Source organism: Ciona intestinalis, unplaced genomic scaffold, assembly GCF_000224145.3.
Source record: "Ciona intestinalis unplaced genomic scaffold, KH HT000098.2, whole genome shotgun sequence".
In the NCBI taxonomy this organism is placed as follows: domain Eukaryota; kingdom Metazoa; phylum Chordata; class Ascidiacea; order Phlebobranchia; family Cionidae; genus Ciona; species Ciona intestinalis.
In genome coordinates this window covers 667,773-687,646 of record NW_004190420.2, presented here as the reverse complement: position 1 = coordinate 687,646, position 19,874 = coordinate 667,773, and the positions used below count along the sequence as shown (strand labels likewise).

The following is a 19,874-nucleotide window of genomic DNA, read 5'->3' as shown; positions in this document are numbered from 1 at the left end:
TGGTGTACCTTATATTATTTTTATATCACATAAACATATACTCATCTCATTCATAATTTTTTTTCATGGTCACTACTCACTAGTCACCAGCTATAATACTCAAATCATAATTTGACCAACCCATTAGTGACCACTGGGTTGGACCAGTTGCCATTAAGTGTCTTGGCACAAGGACAGATAAGGAACAAGGACACATACACCTACAATGATAGCAGCGGCAACAGCGAGCTTTAAACCCATTTCTCTACCCCTGGGTTAGAGACAGATACGCTCACCACTTTGCCACAACTTTTAGACATATTTATACCAAGCAAGAAAGAAATCTTCTTTTATGTAAGTGGAAATATTCCAAACTCACTCTTTCTTTCCTCTGTTGTGCTTCCCTCAATATTTTTTCTTTAAAGGGAGCAGCGTTTGGAACTCCTGGATCTTTCTTTGATTTCTTATATTTCCCCGGATTTTTCTTGGCATCTCGCTTCACCTTTTTGTTGTGCGCTCTTACCTAGTCGAAAAAATACGGAAAAAATAACCCATTGTATAATGTTGATTGTTGAATGATTCTATAACTTAATGTTGCACTTTAAATACAAAGTAACTTACATTCTTTTCTATTCTGTATTTCTTGCTACAGGACAACCTTTTGCTTGCTTTCCCCAATCCTGTCAGGAAATTAAAGTAAAAAATAAATTTATAAACACAAACTTGCTCATTTTTATACACATACGCATTATAAACGTTTCATGCATTAATTTATTACATTTTAAAGTATTTACATAGAAAGCAAGATACTTACTCTGTCGTTTCATTATTCTAATCTGATATACCGACTGTATACTAAATCACAGAGAAATATCAAAACCTACGAAAGCCTCAAATATGAATCAACACTGTTAACTCGCACGTGGGAATTTTTTCCAATGATCACTTTTTGTGCAACTTTTTAACACTTGTTTTTCTTACCCCGTCTCTCATAAATGCTTTTTTTTCTTTTTATAAAAGAGAGGCCGTGGCGGGGTAAGATGGGACGTGTTTTAATTCTTCTTTCTAGTGCCATTTGGTTGCAACAAGCACGGCCTACTAAAGATATCTCTAGTAGGCCGTGCAACAAGGTATATTTACGGAATTATATATATAACTGTAGCCCAGCGACATTAGATAGCGTTGTTTGTAAAATACGATTATTAAGAAATATGCGATTCAGGTTCCAACAGTATCCCATCTTATCCCACAGTACTGCATAATCTACAGGCCATGCCTAAACACACAAATAATTGTTGTAGCCGCAATTAAGTAAATCTTTATTGCCACTCGTAGGTGATTGATGTATAATGTACAGTGGTGATAACGAATATAAGAGTGGAGATAAAACTGAAAGTGATGGCGAAAGAAAGCAGAAAATGGTCATGCTGAACAACAATTGCAATATACGGATGAGGAAAAATGAAAGTTCGATTTAGTTATAGAATCTATCTACCATACCGTGGTTGTGCTACATAGAACGTATTTATATCTTCTTAAGTTTCAGAGGTATCGTTCGGTTTGAAAGGCAAGATCCGGCAGATGCTAACTGGTTTTAAGGTTTGGTTTTGAAACAAACAGCAAAAGCGAATGCGTAAAAAATCATTTGGCGGTAAACCCCTGCAAGCTTAAAATTCAGTAAAATTTTAAAAGCATGTAAAATGTCATATGAAGAGATGAATACTGATATAGCTTGATCGTTAAACTTTTTCTTTGTTTCAAAGCAGCTCGATGTATCTGCGCTGCTTGAAAGAGTAAGAAAGAATCACAGTGGCCTTTAAGAATGTAAGTATGGGGTGGATAGGAAAACCTACGAGTTAAGGTTCTTTGGTATAATCCATTTACCTTGGAGAAAAGTATGTGTTGGTTCGTGTGCAGAAATATGACGGTTCGGGCGCGCCATGCAACGTCTAGGTGACCGCAGTGCAAATAAAAGAAGATAAAAAGAAAGGGGTAGGGGAACGATAACACACGTACCCTGATGCGCACAACTTGCTTTGGTGGATTCAAACGTAATGCGGAACTCTTCAACGCGAGACGCCACATCGATTGTATCAGGTATACAAGTTCATTATATAACTAACTACACCTCAGTCTTGATCGCTATCGTAGCGGTCGGGAAACGTAAAACCGCTTCGTACGGAAGGTGTTCGACTCAAAGTACGCGGAGGGTACCTAGAAGTGCTTGAGTTATGGTTTATTCGGTACGGTGGAATGCCTGTGCCGCCATACATGGACGAGCCGCCGACCGACCCTGCCATTATACCAATGCCAACGTTGCTGCCACTGCTGTTAGACCGTCGGTGTCGCCGTCGTTTTCTGTGTTGTCGATTTTTCGCACTGCTGTTGCGTCGACAGCAAGCAGAGTAGATGAGGTAACACAGGGCGAAAGTGAAGACGAGAAGAACGACCAATCCTGCAATAGCTCCGTATGCCCAAACCTGTGATAAGGTGTTTAAACTCATTATTTAGTTAAAATGCTCCTGACTTTACATTTTGAAATTCAATCATGTTTTGCAGATTTTTTCACAATATGCATATCCACCATGGTGGTAATTTAAGCTCAACTGACTGTACTGTAATATTGTGGATCTAGCGTAAAAGTAGCCAATATACCATATAAACTTGTACGGTGGGAGAATATGGGACATCTTTAGCACATTATATCTAAATATCCAGATCGCGTTTTAGGCAATTGTCAGTATATATGATTTTATAATTGTATAAATGTTCCTTGTTTACTACTAAATTGAACAAGAAAACAGTATGAATAGGTGCCCCCCTCCCTACCCTACCCTACTATATAATAGGGTATTTGTAAGTAGCTGTCAAAGAAAATAATAATTTATTAATTACCTTCAAAGTACCGTCAGGTTTGACAGGGTTGAAGACAGACCACGCATCGTTATCATCACTATTGTTGGCTGGAACTATTACAACCGGTGGTACAACCGTTACGTCCTTGTTCTCTCTGTCCTTGGCCTTCGTGTTCCGCATGTCAACTGTTTCTTGCTGGAAGAGAAGATTTTATATCAATTTTTATAAAGGCGAATTTTATAAAAGTGACGACTGGTGTAATTTTTACTAAAATATAAACTGTGTTGTATATGCGTGAGGTACTGTGGGGTAAAAAAGGATATCTTTAGCACATATATCCAAATACCCTAATCGTGTTTTAAACAATTCACAACGGTCTATGGAAGTCGCGAGGATACGGTTTTATATTCTTTGAATGTTTTTTTGTTTACTAAATGAGTCGAAAAATAGAACGATAAGGTGTCCCCTGTTCCCCTACCCTACTTTAGGCGTAAGTTTACATTCAAATATGTAGGTTTATTATATGGGGTATGTATTAGGCACATTGTATTGAAATATATAGTCTCGCCACATATTTAAATGTAATATGCAAAAGATAAAGAAAACAGCAAAATACGGTTTGGAGTACGAAACTGTACCAAATGAATCATATCAAATCACCCAGCAGTGTCTGACATCCTTTTAGTAAAACACAGAAACCCAATCCCAAACTTACAACTTGCGTTCCTTGGTCGTGTTGCTTTGACTCGCACTCATGAAGATATTGGTTGGAGAATGATTGGTAGATAGCAACGTATGGTGGTCGGCAGTCGCATACACCACTTGTAGTGCAGTAGCTATGTCGGATCCTATTGCATGGCTGGGGGCAGTAGGGTGTCGCTACCGACTGAAAAAAAGTAACTGTTAAATGCAATGAACTTTTATATATTAAAGGATGACGAACAGTTAGTCTAATCAAGCCATTTTTTTGGAGCCGTGGCATAGTGGTTGTAGTGCCTGCCTTTAAACAAGAGGTTGTGGGTTCAAGACTTGTCGCTGCTACCAGTATATGAGGTTATTTTTTCTTGGGCGCGTAACGACAACTACTCCAACCCAGTGGCCACTAATGAGTTGGTTAAATTGTCGGCTACACAGAAATATTATCATCACAAAGTTACATATATGGTATAACTCGTATGGGCTGGCACGAGGTGTATGAAACAGTACATCCTTGTTATAACGACTGTGGTTTTCGCCACAAGAATAAAGCAAGTTACACACATTACATCTAATTACGTTTCAAAGAAGTTCGCACAACCTACAATGTGCCCTATGCGCTGCCTAATTCGTGTTTTATATAACAGTGCTTACAGCTGCTGGCTTCAGTGCTTCTTGGCAACCTGTAGAAACAGCCATATCATTGTCCTCGCTTACACAGGACACTTCGCGTGTATGACCGATGTAAGGTCCCACCTTCCACGCATAGTTAATACATTGGGATTCACTTGCAGGACATGGAGATTCCTCGATTTCAGAAGGTGAGCAATGAACACCAGGCACCTTGTAAGTGATGATTGTTGTTAACAAGATATAGCAGTGCAATTGCACAACCGCAGATTTAGAAAAACAAAACTCAGTATAGTAGGGTGGGGGAAGATGGGACACCTTTAGCACATAATATCTAAGTATCCTGATTGTGTTTAAAACAACTAACGATGGTCTATGGGAGTCGTGAGGATATAGTTTTATAATTCTTTGAATGTTCTTCGTTTACTACTAAATAGGACGAGAAAATAGAGCTAAAAAGTGTCCCATCTTCCCCCACCCCTACTGTATAATGATCAATTAATGACGGTACAAAAAGAGTACGCAGACCAGGCTTGCGTTTTAGGCATATTATTAGCAAACAAAAACAGAAAGGCGAAACGTTTTTAGCAAAATAAAAGAATACATTGTGAGTGCTTACCGATCCAACCACGTATCCAATCCTTGATCGAGTTCGTATCCCTGGTAAGTTAGTTAGGCTTGGTGTCACGTCAAGTGTACAGTCGGCATGACAACGACTCCATACTGACCAATCAGACATACGACACTCGCCAGGACAAGGCATGTGACATGGGCGACGAAGTTGTTCAGCGGTGAACCAGTCGAGTAGTTGACCGTTGTCGCCATCTTGTTTCATTTGCTGTTTCTTGCATAAAATAGCTCCGACTTCGGTTCCGTCTAAAAAACAATTTATTTTTTGCTATTACAAAAAACCGATGTATTAGGGTAGTAGATATAAGAAAAGGTATATTACTATTGGATAAGATGAGATACTGTTAGCATATATCCCAGAGTATAATCGTTTTGGACACTTTTTTTAATCCTTTTGAACACATATGATTCTTTGATTTTTTTGACTACTAATATGGACTATAAAGGATATTTGGATATTATGTGCTAAAGGTGTAAGTGAAAAATTCAACCTCACCTTGTTGAACACATTGAACAACTCGTTCTTGGCTTCCACTCCCACAGTTACCACGAGTAAGCGAACACGTCGTCCATCCAAGTAATGACCACTTATAACACGGCTTGGCACAGCAAGGTCGGGTTTGCACAAGCTCTTGCGGACACCTGCGTCCTGTGCGTGACGGCTGGCGGGAAATCTAAAAAAACAGATGGAAAATGAACTTACAAACGTAAAAACAATACAACTTGCAAAATATATTGTAGTATTTTTAAATTTTTAACGATTACATAAGTTATGGACAAAAAACGACACATAAATGTACTAAGCATACATACCTTTCTTACACGCGTCCTATGTCTTGAAACACCACATGTTCCCGAGCACTGACTCCACGCAGACCATTCTGTTACTTCGCAATCGACCGGACAGTCAACCCTGCATTTCACCGACTGCGGGTTTTCTATTGTGACGTTTGCGGCTGCGCATCTATGAGGTAATAAACAACCATTATTACGAAATATTTTAGGGTAAAAAAAACGCAACAACAAAACAGAAACCCCATACTTAAAAATAATAAATGACACACAAATGAGTGATTTTTACATATAGTAGGGTGGGGTAAGATGGAACATGACTTCATCGCTTTCTAGTCCCATTTAAAAAAGAATACATACAGAGTTATAAAACCATATTTCAGAACTCTAAAAGAGCGTTGTTAATTTTTTAAACACAAGCAGGAAAGAGATTCAGGTGTTAACGGTGCCCCAGCTTACCCCACAGTCCTATACATTAATGCACTTTTAGTTCAAAACTTACTTGGAGACATGTACAGGTAGTCCATCACTTTGTACACAGTTCATTCTCCGTCTCATGCGACCTTCTCCACAAACAGCAGGTCGTGGAGCAAGACAACTACTCCATTCACTCCACGCAGCACTTAAACAAATTGTATATATCATACATCGTGTTATATACACATATAGTGAGCGTACCTGTACGTGAAACAATTGACGTTCAATTGACATTCTTCTGTCTGCGTAAGGTTCTGCGCGTCAGGACAACTTGCTTCCGTAACATCTACAAATATCTTCAGTAATTTTAAAGCTGTTTATCTCGACGTGGTGAATTTATACGCTGTGTGCGAACGAGTAATAAAGTATGAAAACTTAGTGCATAAAATGTCTCTAATACTAAAACCGTTTAAGAATATACCAGGACATTTGGAAAATACTTTAACAAATAGTTATCGTTACTTTATTTATAACCTGAAACAGAAGTAACATAAAATACAGATCCTTTTTACCTCGATCAGTTTGTCGAAGCAGTCGCCTCGTCCGTATTCGAACCGTACCCTCACATGACCCGGGGGTTCCTCCAGGGCATGGTTGCCATGACGACCACTTGGATACAACGCACTCCCCAGGACAAGGAAGAGTGCATTTGTCTGCACCCAGTGGCATGTTTGTTACGTCACACAGGCGTTTGTCTTCTAGCAGCACAGCGACGTTAGAAAAACTGGACAAACGTTCTGTCCTAAAACAGTTTACTGTGCGAGTTTGGACACCTATATGCAATATAAATGTGTTAGTCGCAGGTAAAGAGCATTATTATAAAATGTGATCTTACCTGACCCACAATTAGAATGCGACCTTCTGCGGCGAGGCTGACATGAGTCCCAACCATTAGAGACGAAAAAGTTGTCATTACATATAGTGTGGCACACCTGACTCTCGTACACCTAAAATGTAAATAAAATAATAGTAATTTAGATGAAAAACCGTTAACAGCTAAATCCTAATCGTGTTTTGAACATTCAACAACGCTCTTTTACAACCAGCACGTGGATACATTATACAATTCTGCAAACATTCTTTGTTTACTACCAAGTGGAACAAGAAGAAGAATAAAAAACATGTACCATTTTACCCCACCCTATACTATATAACACAGTAATTTTGATTTGTGTTAAAACAATACCTGATTGTCGCTGTCCATCACTGGACATGAGCGTCCACCATTACTTGGCAACTCCATGAAATATTTGAATCGGATCCTCCGACTCTCACCACACGGTAACGTCCTGGGGTGACTGGAATTTCCTTGAATGACTTGCCCTCTCAACAAGTCACCACATAGACCCCACTCAGCCCAACCACTCATCTGGCAATCAACAGGACATGGAACCTGGTGCGTAATGGGTTGGATTTACGTCAAATATCGTAGTTAAAATATAACGTAACCAAATAAGCAAGTTTTGAGTATTATATACGTTTTCATTGCGTTTTATACATTAAACATACCGTTAGGTTAGAGGTCTGTTTTTATTAAGATCTAACATAAATGATCAGGTACCACGACAGAGTTTACAACATATCGCAATTTAGTGAAAATAAACTCTACAGGAAACGTTACGTTTTATATAAAAAAGAGCATCTGTATATCTTAATGTTAAACATTCTGAGATTACATTAATTATACGAAACCTATGCCCACAATAACATATAAACCACATTCTATTCTATATAGGTGTTCTGTGGCGAGACACGCCATAGGTTGCTTGGCATTTAGACCGAGGACAGCCCATTAGCCCAAAACGCGGCCCTAAATGTAGTACAGTGGGATGTGATGGTTTTTTCTACTCTCTTATTCGTTCCAATTGGTAGTAAACAAAGCACATTTACAGAATTATGTAACCATAACCCGTAAACCTGAAATAGCGTTGTTAATTGTTAAAAACAAGAGTAAGACATAGAGGATTTAGGTGCTAACGGCACCCCATATTCCACTACAAAGTCGTCTAAACTACAAACCTCACACTCTTCCTCGTCGAACGCTCGATACGAACAAAACGAAATATCCACCATCGCTCCAGTGCTTTCCTCGAAACAACCAAGCGGTCTCTTCCTTCGACCACGCCCACAAACCTCCATGCTGGCTGTGACGTCAGTGAATGACGTAGCATCGTTGGGCACGGTCGGATGTTCGTCCACAGGGCACTCGTCACCAGTGTCTTGAAACTGAAAGAGAGAAAAGTATTAGAAGGCTTTAAAATTTCCAAACGATTAAGTGTGGTTGTATTCATAGTAGGGAGGGAAATGTTTTCATTGACTTTTCTCGTCCCATTTCATTGTAACATGGTATCCCATCTTGCCCCATAGCACTACACAACGAAAAATAGAGCAAAGCAAACCAGACATTTGTCCGGGCTATTACGCGATTACTTCACAAACCGCATAAAAAAACTATTTTGACTAAATCTGATAAAAAAGGCAAAAAAATATTTTCACCCGGAAAGAAGAAACCTACATCACGATCGTCAATGAAGCAAGACGACCACGGGCCCACTGATCGAACGATCATCTGTGGTGGTACGTAACTACTGTCGTCCTCGCTGCTCGTAGTTTCTGATGACGTCACATCCGCTGTGACGGCGATAGTGGTAGCTTCTATGCTAGAAGCCTGACAACCAAGGCGTTCCAACCATTCGCTGAAGCCAAGATTACGTGGACAAGATGTAGCGCAGGGTCGTGATGCGAGTGGCATAGGACCGGCGTTCTTTTGGAAATTTGTTTTATTTATTGTAAAAACAGTAAAAATATGTTTTTTTTACATTTTGGTACGATTTTTAATCAATAGTGTTATCTCTAACTTAGGTAGCTTATATAGCCCGTTTTATACTTGGTCTAGGGTTTTATCTGTTTAAAAGTTTAAGGCTTATAACATATAATACCGTATGTGCAAGTCCTAATCTATTTAAAAATGCATTACACGATAACACTGCGATTCTTGTATTAAAATTCACTATACAAGTTAATCTATTCACCTGTAAACATTTAATATCATCTGTCGGTATATTACCGCTCACTGTGTGCAGGTTGCATCGGATCGTCCTCGTCTTCACACCTCGGCACTTCCCGTTTTCACTGGACATAGTGGTCATGCCACTAGCCAGCATACAAGGTCCCCACTTCCGTATATGCCACCTGTGATTAGTAAAGTTGTAATGTGGGGTAAGATGGGTTACCGTTAACACCTAAAACCCATATTTCCGGATCGTGTTTTAAACAACAACAATCATCTAGTGGGGTTAGGTTTAAATAATTCTTAAATGTTCTACCAAATGGGTTGGGAAAGAAGATTAAAACATGTCCCATCTTACCCCACATTACTACCATAAAGTCCCATATTACCCCACACTATTACATAATGTGTTTATTTTACACGATGGTATGAAATAGGTCGACCATCACTGTTCAAACAAATGTATAATTCTCGGGCGTGCCTTACAGTCGTACGTCCAAATAAAAGAGTTTACGAAAAATGCCATGGTAGGCTAAATCCTGAAATTCTAACATTGATTTTCATGTTTCAAATATAAGACGAAGTTAAAACGTTTATTTTTAACCTTAATTAAAAAGAACGGTAAATATTGTTTACACTACTTTGACGAAAAACTCACTTGTAAGCTACGCATTGGCTCGCATCATCGCATAACCTCGCTTGCTGAAGTTCAATCTCACATGGCATTCCATCTCCCATCCTATGACGTACGATGTATCGACTACGACGTTGGTAAACACTCAGTAAGCCTGGTTAGAAATGTAAGCATTATATCAAAACTCAACTCAAAACTAATCATGAAGTTTCAATACATTACATTCAGGAGAGTGAAGTACCGGTGCATTGAGCAAGCATTATTTTAGATTTTAAAAGAAATTGTTACATTTGGAACATTTTTTTAGCAAGCAGTTTTTAAGATATTAAGATTCCGAAAGGATTTTGTAATAACATTTTTTAATTTACCAATAGCCACTCAATAGTTATACATTATTTCGAGAATTACCAGCAGGTGAAAACGACTCTGAGCTGAGAAGTTTGTCGCGGATTTTTCTGGAACATTCTCTCTCGCAGCTGCTCCAAGCACTCCATTCAGACAGCAAGCAGTCCTGGTTGCATGAAACCGAACACGGTCTGGAAGAAACCGGTTTGTCCCAGCTTATGCACATCTGAAAGTATAGATACGCGTGAACATGTATATAGTACTGTGGAGTATGACTGGATACAGTATGCGCCTAAATACCGTTGTTCCTGGTCGTGTTTTGAACAATTAACAACGCTTTTTAAAGTCGTGAAGATATGGTTATTGAAATCTGCAAATATTCTATTTTTACTCCTAACCAAGACGGAAAAAAAGATTTTACATTTAATTAAATATATATGCCCCATAGCTAGATGCCGGTGTATTTTATAAACATAAATTGAAAGATACAATTACATAAAAGACAATTAAACTATGATATAAACATTACTTTTTGACGAACGCGTCGGCTGTTTTTCTTTCTACACTGCACTCGTCTTGTTTGATAACCGACCCCACATATATCTGTTGCTTCGTTATGTGGGAAAACCAACGGCCGACCATCGTTGCTCTGTCGGTTGTTCGTCCCAAAAACGTTGTTGTCTGCTAACCCGACAGGCTGAACGAGAAATCATTAATTAAAACATCGTTGTATGAAATAAAAAATTACAAATTTGAAAAACATATATATTACTGTGGGGGTTGATGGGTCACCTTTAGCACATTATATCCAAATCGTGAGTATACGGTTTTATAATTCTGTGAATGTTCTTTGTTTACTAACAATGGTGACGAGAAAATAGAAGGCCTTTCCCCACCCTACAATACGAAATAGAAAACTCGCAAGCAAATACCGGCGGTTCTAGATTCCCTTTGATTTCGCATTCCGACCACTTTGAAGTTGTCCAGAAATAGATGGAGCATTTATGTTGGTTGCACATTCGTGTTTCGTGAAGTTCCTCCGCTAGAGGGCAAGGTATCCCGGTTCTTCCAGGGTGGGCAAGGATTTCACGTTTTCTGAGTAGAATATTTGAGGTGATGAACATATAGGAATGATATAACACGATATTTCAAGGCTAACAAATACAAAGTCGACCATGATGTTTGGACGTAAAGTTTTGATTTCTATTATCGTAAGCCTAAAGTGCATGCTCAGTGACCAGCATTTAAACTTTAAACTGACGATCCCAATGTTATTCAGCTTTTAAGTTACGCCATACCTATTAAAAACATTGGTCCATTAAAGCGATTAAAAAGGCATTTCCACTTTTATTCTACATATACCCATTAAAGGTGTAGTAATAAAAGAACACAGTAGTCACCTCGTTTGTCGTTCCGATTCCCCCTTCCCACGCTTACAGCTGTGGCCACAAGGCGTCCACTGACTCCAATCATCCACGACACAATCCTTTCCACACGGAACTTCGCAACCCACAAAGCTAGGTAGGGGTGTGGCGAAACGGTCCGACGTACAGGCTCTCGTTTCAACCACCTGCCGCCACATATTATGGCATTCCAGCGTCTGCAATGCTGTCCCATGACCACAGTTCCCATTTTCAGGGACGCATAGTGAGACATGGGCTACATGCCACGAAAAGCACCTGAAACGTCAATCTTTGGTTAAACGACATCAAAATACGTGTTTTCTTTGTGTAGAAACATGCTTGAGTTTATCTGATGACAGGAAAACACGTTAGCGTACGCTGTATACGTGTCAATTAAACGAAATGGAGTATAGAACGTAGGGGGTTATTTTGGGCGAAAAAAAAACAATAAAAAAAGCTATACCGTGCTTCGTCGCATGGAATAACTTCCAAGGTGTGTGTGCAATCTTCCGGTCGGCCGTAATCGTTGTACACAGGTCGTGTTCGTCTTTTAAAGCCTTTTCTGTTGCGCATGCTTCGCTTGCTTACCCTCGTTTGATTGGCGGGTGCGAAATGCGGCTGGCAGCTGTCGAAGGCGCATTCCGACCACTCCGACCATTGGCCAAGGTCGCACTTGAAGCTGCACTTGACGTCACATTCCTGCCAGTCGCTCGGCTTTGTCTGGGCCTGCATAATATCAAACACCTTAATTTAAAGATTCTCATTCTTTTGGCAAGCCCAGGCTATGGCCTACTATAAAGTGTATTGTAGTAGGCGGTACCCAATCCAATCCTGTGTTTTCCAGGCCGCGGGCGCCGATAGGAGACTCTAAATTATTATTTTTGCATAAAAACGCATGCAAATTTTACAAACCGTGAATGTTTTTTTGCACTCAACATATCACTTTATGCAAAACGATTTAACAGTAACGTATAAATTGTAAATAATGTATTTTCTATCCCGATCGCTTCAGGGGTTCTCATTATAAAACGAGTTAATCATATTGTGCAAACAATATATCATCCTCGGGGGTGGGAAAGGGAATGGTTCTATAACATGCCACAAAATTGACATTACACGGACATTCGAAGCGCGACTGAGAGTCGTTAAGACATTTCGAGTCCACGTAATTGACATATATTGCTATTCTAAACACCAAGCGAACGGAGCGTATGATTTATTGTATTTACGGGATACAGATACGAAACGCACTCTACTGTTTGCAAAAGGTTACCAGGGGTTGGGTAAACTTAATTTAGCGACAAATCGGGAGATCGAAGTTAACGATCAGAGGGAATCATACATTATTTAGTCCCGACTGTTTAGCATTGGATAACGACCTAAATACTCGGATTTCTTGCTTAGGATGATTTACTGATAAAGGGAAACAGTTTCCGCGTTTTTTAAATGAGGGGGTTTGTTGTTCATTTGATAAAGGCGATCCATGTGTGGTCTAAGTAATTGCTCTATGTCATCGGGACGAATTAAGGCTCAAATTTAGTAGAAAATACGTTAAAAATAAAGAACGTCCTAATTTTGCTTCAGAGCCTGTATAAATCTGTACATATCTGCCAATATTAAGGCACGAAAAGTTGCAGAGAGAGTATATAAAGTATAAGAATCAATATACACATCCTTGTTGGCCTAGAATACACATTTAGCTCTCTAGGGAAAAGAAAAGATTACTTTCCTTCGACACGAAGCGACAGAGCTTTAAGGATGTCTTGGCCACAGGAAATCGCCAATTGACAGAGAATTCCCATTAGCAAGGCGAGAGAAAGTTCAAAACGTTAAATAAATAAACACTGCTTTCTCTCTAATTGTGTCCAGTTTTAAACCTTGGTGGCTTTTAAATCAAAATGATGTAATTAGATCACAGGGCAACTAAGACAAGTCGCATGGACCAGGAAACAAAATTAGCCTCTCCGTGACAACTGACCATTTAGTTCGACCCGGGACCACAGTGAAACTCGTCTAAAATCAATGCATACCGTATTACTTTTCACGGAATCGCATTATCTCGTGAAGCATTACGGAAATCGAGCAGTCGGGTTCCTTTCCGTTAGTGGTTATTAACAAAATAATGCAATTGTGGAAGCACTTACGTCACAGAAAGCGTCATCCACAGGTTGAATGCGAGACCACGCCACTGCCCCTTCTTCGCCTTGGAGTGTATACGAGTCAGACACCTGTGTTGTATTACTGAATTACGTGAGTGCTAGCACACGTATTGAGTGTAGAATTTAACTGCAATCGTGTTGCGACACCTTTAGCGCTAATATCAAAATATCCTGGTCGTGTTTTAAACAATTAACAACGGTATTTGGGAACCGTGGTGATACGGTTTTATAATTCTTAGAATCTGCCCTTTTTACTACCAAATTGGACGGGAAAATAGAACAAAAAGGTGTTTCATCTTTTCTTCCCTCTTATTATTGTTAAATACACCCATAAATGGATGGTTAAAACAGCACTGTTCAATGCAAAGGCCAAAACAATTGGATAACTTTGCCTTTATACACATATTTCAGTGCATATAATAACAAAAAATAGCACATAAAAACTTTCATTCATTTCATGCAAACAAGTAAGATGTCGCAATGAGCCACACCATATGCTGCTTTAAAGTACATCCTGCAAGGATAAATATACGACCATCACCATAAAAACACGCTGTATAGTAGGGTGGGTGAAGATGGGACACCTTTTCATTCAATTTTTTTAATCTCATTTGGTAGTAAACAAAGAACATTCAAAGAATTATAAAACTGTATCTCCACGACCACGACCCCCTAGACCGTTGTTTATTGTTAAAAACATGACAAGGATATTTAGATAGTATGTGCTAAAGGTGTCCCATCTTTCCCCACCATACTATATGTGAAATTAAACTTGTATGTATTCTACTTCTATATTTCTGTGTATTTTCTGCTCTACTGACCTGTTGAACCATGAAATCGTCGTTGAGAGCGCAGTAAACATGCCTTATCTGTAAGCCACCTCCACAGCTTGCATTATGTATGAGTTCGCATATACTCCATCCACCTGCTAACCACCTGTACCTGGTAAAGGTTTTAGTTCGGTTTTAAGCTTATTGAAACAAAGGTCACGGTTAAATTTGAACTGCCAGTATATATAATATTGAGTAGTTAAAAACAATTGGTAAAAGGATTGAAAGTCTTTTGGGGGAGGGTACATTTTTTAAAAGGGCAATTTAGAAAAGAGTTTTTACTTTTTGCATGGAGCAAAACTGTCTTCTGGGAGGTCACACATCCTGGCTTGTGTGAACTCAGGGCAGGATGAAGCATTACTCCCAAGAGGAAGACCTGTTAGATCACGAGTTCGAGTTTGCGTTCCGTTGCTCCCACAAGAGGATGAGCATCGCGCCCACTGCGACCATTGTGATACTTTACATCGTTGCGCAACACTGCAGGTTTCTGACATTGCAACACTGAAAAAAATGGTTTTAAGAAAATTCACCTTGCCTTTGGATAGTAAACACCATATATATATATACATATATATATATACATATATGTATATATGTTTAATACAGATAACAGAACTAACCCTTAGGTAAAACACCTAAACTTTATTAAAACTGTAATCTACTCTACAACACAGGACAAAATTGGAGATCTACTTAAAATTAAAAAAAAATTAAAAATTGTTTTATCCATCACCTGTCTCCCACTACAGCACCATGCTTGGTTAAACAGTGAACCCTCCTTGTTCGAACACCGACCATTCGAAGCAAGTTTCGTGATTTTTTCCTTCTAGAGCTGCCCCCTCTTTGAAGTAACTTCATCTACAAACAATAAATAATTATTTTTTATAATGTTTATTTATCCACTTGGTACACAAAAATGCCATACTAAACAAGATTTACAAAAATAATTGAAATAACTCACTCTTGTTATCAAACAGACAACGTATATGTTGAATGCACAAGTAATCATATTCCTAATTTAGAGATCTAAGTACTACACTAAGCTTATAAGAACTTAAGCTTTGGATTATGTACAAATTACTTATCCTCAATGCCATGTTCCATGCAAGGTCCTATAGCATGGCATGTCTGGAGACTTAAGATACTTGCCCCCCTATTACTTACATCCACCCTTGCTCTTCTACACGACGACCATTCCTCAAATTTTAATTTGTGCTGATTTATGTTCGGCAAATTGAAATCATCACACGGGGCATCTTCACAAGGGCGAGATTCAGACAGATCAGGACAGGGTGTTCCCCCATACTTTTCCATTCTTATAACATGTCTCACCTACAGAAAAATATTGTCAAAAATGGCAATAAGGAATGGCATACCACACAAATCTTCATATTGGTAAACCTTTTATGATTTAATATTAAAACTTCCTATAGTACAACAGAGTAGGTTCGCTTATTTTTCATTGTGATAATATTAAAAGATAAATTGGCAGCCACAATAGTGAAGATCAGACAAGTCAGTCTGACTCACTCTGGTTTGGGTCCCATTCCCACAGGATGAGCTACAAGTGCTCCAACTATTAAACAATGACGTCACACAGTTTTGAGGGCAAGGAACACGGCAGTTCTGTTGAGTACTTGGTGGTCGAAAAAACCTGTCAGAGCAATGTAACAGAATTTCTTTTGACTTAATATATTCTAACAGCATGACTAAACCATTACTCTTACACGCCTTCATTTAAAATTCAAACAGAATGCTTGATTAAGCAACCAATCAATAGAGCATAGCTAAAGCAACCCCCCGCATGCCTTTATCTTGCCATGCCTCAATGTTTTCTTTCAACATGCTCGTTATATTTGGCAAGCCTACTTGTTTGGGAACATACGAAGGACAAACTACTTCAATGGTGAATTAAACAGGACTTAGAATAATATGCGTAATATTGGGAAACTGATAACCATTTTGGTTTCCTGATAAGAAATGTTATTGAAGTTGCAGTTAAGTTTAATGTAGGTACCACAAACAGCATACTAACCTTTCACATACAGAATTCTCCACTACAACAGAAATATTTGAATTTAAAACACAGCTTAATTGACGAATTTGTGATCCATCCGGACTGCTATGGATGCCACAGTTGGTGACAAGTGACAACTCCTCTGTTTGAGATTGATAAGAATGTTTACACACTTCCCAATTACCTACATGCCAGTTGTATTCATTCTGATGATGATCACAAATCTGAAAGAATTTTAAATTTTGAATTTAATAAACATTAAGACAGTGCTTGATGTTTATACATACAAATTGACTGTAGGCCAACTCTTTGCTTAATACAGTGCTTTTCAACACCTGGAAGCAACCCATAAAAGAATCATTATTGAATTCAGTTGGATCATCTAATGTATTTCACTATGGCTTTTGTATTTTTTTCCTTTTTTTGCATGTTTGCAAAAAGATGTGGTTTGGGAATAAAGGGTCTCAAAATAGTACCAACAACAGAACTAGGTTGAAATGTGTGTCTTAGCATATATGTATTAAACAACATAGTTTTGCTATCATAAAAGCCTATTTTTAAAAAAAATAGTCTTGAAACATTGTTATATATATGCACAGGCGCTTAACATGGGTATACATGTATACATACGCACCAAAAATCCAAGAGTACCCAGTAGAAATAACTTTTTTTGTGACTTTTGGCTTCGGTAGGCATACTTTGAAACCATTTAACTTACGTGTACCTTGACTTTTTAAAAGTTATGTGCCTATGTTTGTATGTCATATGCAATACCTTAAAACAAGACTTCCTGTCAGTGGGTTTTATAAATTGTTGACAGTTTTCATTTCTTGTTCTGTAATGTAACAATGTATCTTCACACGTCACTGAACGCAGCTGCCAACCACCAGGTCCACATGATGCACTGCCACATACTCCCCAAGGTCCTATAATTAATCCAATCATTTCAATCATGTAAGAATGATTTTAAAGTACGAAACTGTGGTCTCTTAAATTATGGTGCAGTCGTGTGATGTTTATTGTTAAAATTTCCTAATGGAAGTCGTACATCATCGGCCAGATAACGGCACAAAGAGATGTAACACATACTGACACTTTTAAAGCGGCCGGTTCGTCACCTCCAAGAGTGTATACTCTTGTCTTTCACCCGTATTACCGCCAGTCGTGTTTACGATTCCCATTATAGCCCACGTTTATACAGCACCACGGGGAGGAAACAAAAACACTCGAGTGTTTACCGAACACGATTACCTGTTTTCCAAACGGCTGTGGTGGTTGCATCTGCATATCCCCATAAAACGGAGCTGTGTTGCGATAGAGTGAAAAAGAAAAGTAGCGCGACCCGTTGTGACGTTACAGATGACGCGGATATGCCGCGACGGCGTATTGTTTGAAGTTTGGTTTTGTTTGAAGTTTCCGATTTCCTATTTCTGTCCATATCCGTCCCGTATCCACACCAAGGGAATCTCAGCAACCAGTATTCCTTGTTTGACGACATAGCGTTGCACAGCGCTTAAAACATCTCAACGTTTGTATTTCTATCTTGTACTTACAACCTACCCATTTTGGATCACTAGACAGATAAAAGGTTACCTGAGGATATATTTGATAGTAGAAACAACTCTATCGCTTGTTAAATAAAATAATTAAAACCAACTTTAAATTTTCCTGATAACTCCTCAAGCTGCAAAATCTCTAGAAGAAACCGCCGGCAATGACAGTCGGCCGATGTCCCACATAATAATGAGAAAAAGGCTGACAACTTCTACGTCACTACAAGTCTGGCGCAGCGAGCTGTGGGAATTGGCTATTGTGTCTTGCCTTATTATGCTGGCCTATAATCCCAACAGAGATTTCGTCCAACTATTCGAAGTAACAGTATTGGTTTGCACAGTAATGTCAGTACAGCTACTGCTTAAATCTGAATCAATAGGCAAAGTACTGTGGACAACTCTATGTTAATGACGCTAAAACGGAATAAAATGCAACGTCCTGGAAACTGCAAAAATATGAAAAATTTAACATCAAGAACCAGAGCAAAAAAACGCTGCAAAAACTTGTAGGTGTCATATTTGTTGTGTACACACTGCGACGCAGGCAGCCATCGCATTTTGCCACCCACAGCTACCAACACAATAATATGGCTAGGATTCGATGACGAAAACATCAGGATTATGTCTCCACTTTGCTTTGTGGAAAAGTGGAAGCGGCGCCGAATTGTCTAATATGTAACTGCTCCGCTGGTTTGCTAGCCCTATTGTCGATTATAATTTTTTAACCGAAGCAACTTCATCGATTTATCGGTAATGCGTTACACGCTGTAATGCTGGCCTAGTTTATGGCTCATCATAAAATCAGCACTCTGCCTCATAGTATAAGCTATTATGGAAATGAAGTATCTCGAGCGTGAGAAACGTCTTCAAGGCAATATCATAGCTTATAATTTTCTTTTCCGGGCTCTTTTAGCGCCTCAATTAAAGCCCGAGACCAGGTGTTGGTTATTTTCATTGTCGGAGACTTATTTCCGTTCTCCTCTCGCGTTTCAGGAAACTTAATCCAAACCCTAGATGGCTTCAGTTTTTGGATAAAACGGGTACACCCGATACACCCGGCTTAAACCTGTATACTGTGATGTATATTGAAACCTGTAGCAGTTGGGTACGAGACAAAATCTAATCTAATACACACATCCAATAAGAAACATAGGTTAATCCACGATCAATATACAACCTCTAAATGCAATAATACAAGCTCAGTTTTAAAATAACGACAGTAGTGCCGATTCTAATCTCTTAGAATATATATTCGACAGTAGGTTAGGGTGGGTTAAACATTAGGCTTGTCTAAACGAGATCCCTAAATTTGACTTGCCAATAATAATAAACAGAGACAGTCGGACATGATAATGCAATTTAGGCGAGACTCCTCTCCCTCAGTGCTTGTTTGCGGCTTCTGCAGGAGTAAAGCAAAACATGTAAATGTATTTGCCCAGAGAGGGTTAACTCGCAGAAAATTGCTTTCGTTTAATGGCTCAAAACTTCCAGCGACCTATTTCTTGACCAATTTTCTATCCTTATCCTCTGTTATACTACTATGCACTTTTCCATCAATGCCTATATCTGCCAGGTGACGTACGAACACGCAAATTAAACAGCGGTCCTTGAGAAAAGCCGTTAGAGTAGCCCAGTTTGAATTATTTATCATTTACGCCGGCCATACACCAGAACTAAACCCAATGCAGCACACACCTGGCTGTTGTAACGGATTCCCCACTCTGACACGTTTTCGAAATAGAAACCTACTCGCTTTTCGTTGTGACCCGAGCACGCGTTACTGGTAACTCTATAACCTTTTAATTGACCGAGCGATTAAGCGGCGTAGAATTACCGCGATCGAACGCGAATTCCTGCAGGACA

General features: G+C 39.0%; 2 protein-coding genes across 2 annotated transcripts in view; both read right to left on the bottom strand.

Moving 5' to 3' along the window:
- The window catches only part of LOC100185801 (guanine nucleotide-binding protein-like 3 homolog), a 7,152-nt gene extending 6,217 nt beyond the window's left edge, over positions 1–935 (bottom strand). The window contains exons 1-3 of the mRNA XM_009863150.3: positions 794–935; positions 601–659; positions 359–502 (exon numbers count right to left, since the gene is read on the bottom strand). Of these exons, the coding sequence (XP_009861452.1) occupies positions 359–502; positions 601–659; positions 794–806 (216 nt within the window). The 5' untranslated portion in view covers positions 807–935. The remainder of the gene's footprint in view (positions 1–358; positions 503–600; positions 660–793) is intronic.
- A 342-nt stretch (positions 936–1,277) lies between these two features.
- LOC100184612 (thrombospondin type-1 domain-containing protein 7A) lies at positions 1,278–18,060 on the bottom strand. The gene is made up of 30 exons (XM_018815662.2): positions 17,710–18,060; positions 17,233–17,384; positions 16,477–16,682; positions 15,972–16,095; positions 15,606–15,773; positions 15,175–15,299; positions 14,724–14,942; positions 14,433–14,553; positions 13,597–13,680; positions 11,916–12,178; positions 11,450–11,728; positions 10,982–11,144; positions 10,579–10,746; positions 10,113–10,275; positions 9,729–9,858; positions 9,093–9,252; positions 8,576–8,824; positions 8,080–8,286; positions 7,247–7,453; positions 6,896–7,007; positions 6,573–6,833; positions 6,262–6,346; positions 6,086–6,205; positions 5,605–5,755; positions 5,288–5,465; positions 4,781–5,037; positions 4,186–4,374; positions 3,551–3,721; positions 2,875–3,030; positions 1,278–2,459 (listed from the first exon to the last, which is right to left on the bottom strand). Exons 1-30 carry the CDS (start codon positions 17,954–17,956, stop codon positions 2,109–2,111), a joined length of 5,466 nt encoding a protein of 1,821 aa, XP_018671207.1. The 5' UTR covers positions 17,957–18,060; the 3' UTR covers positions 1,278–2,108.
- Between the last annotated feature and the right edge of the window lie 1,814 nt (positions 18,061–19,874).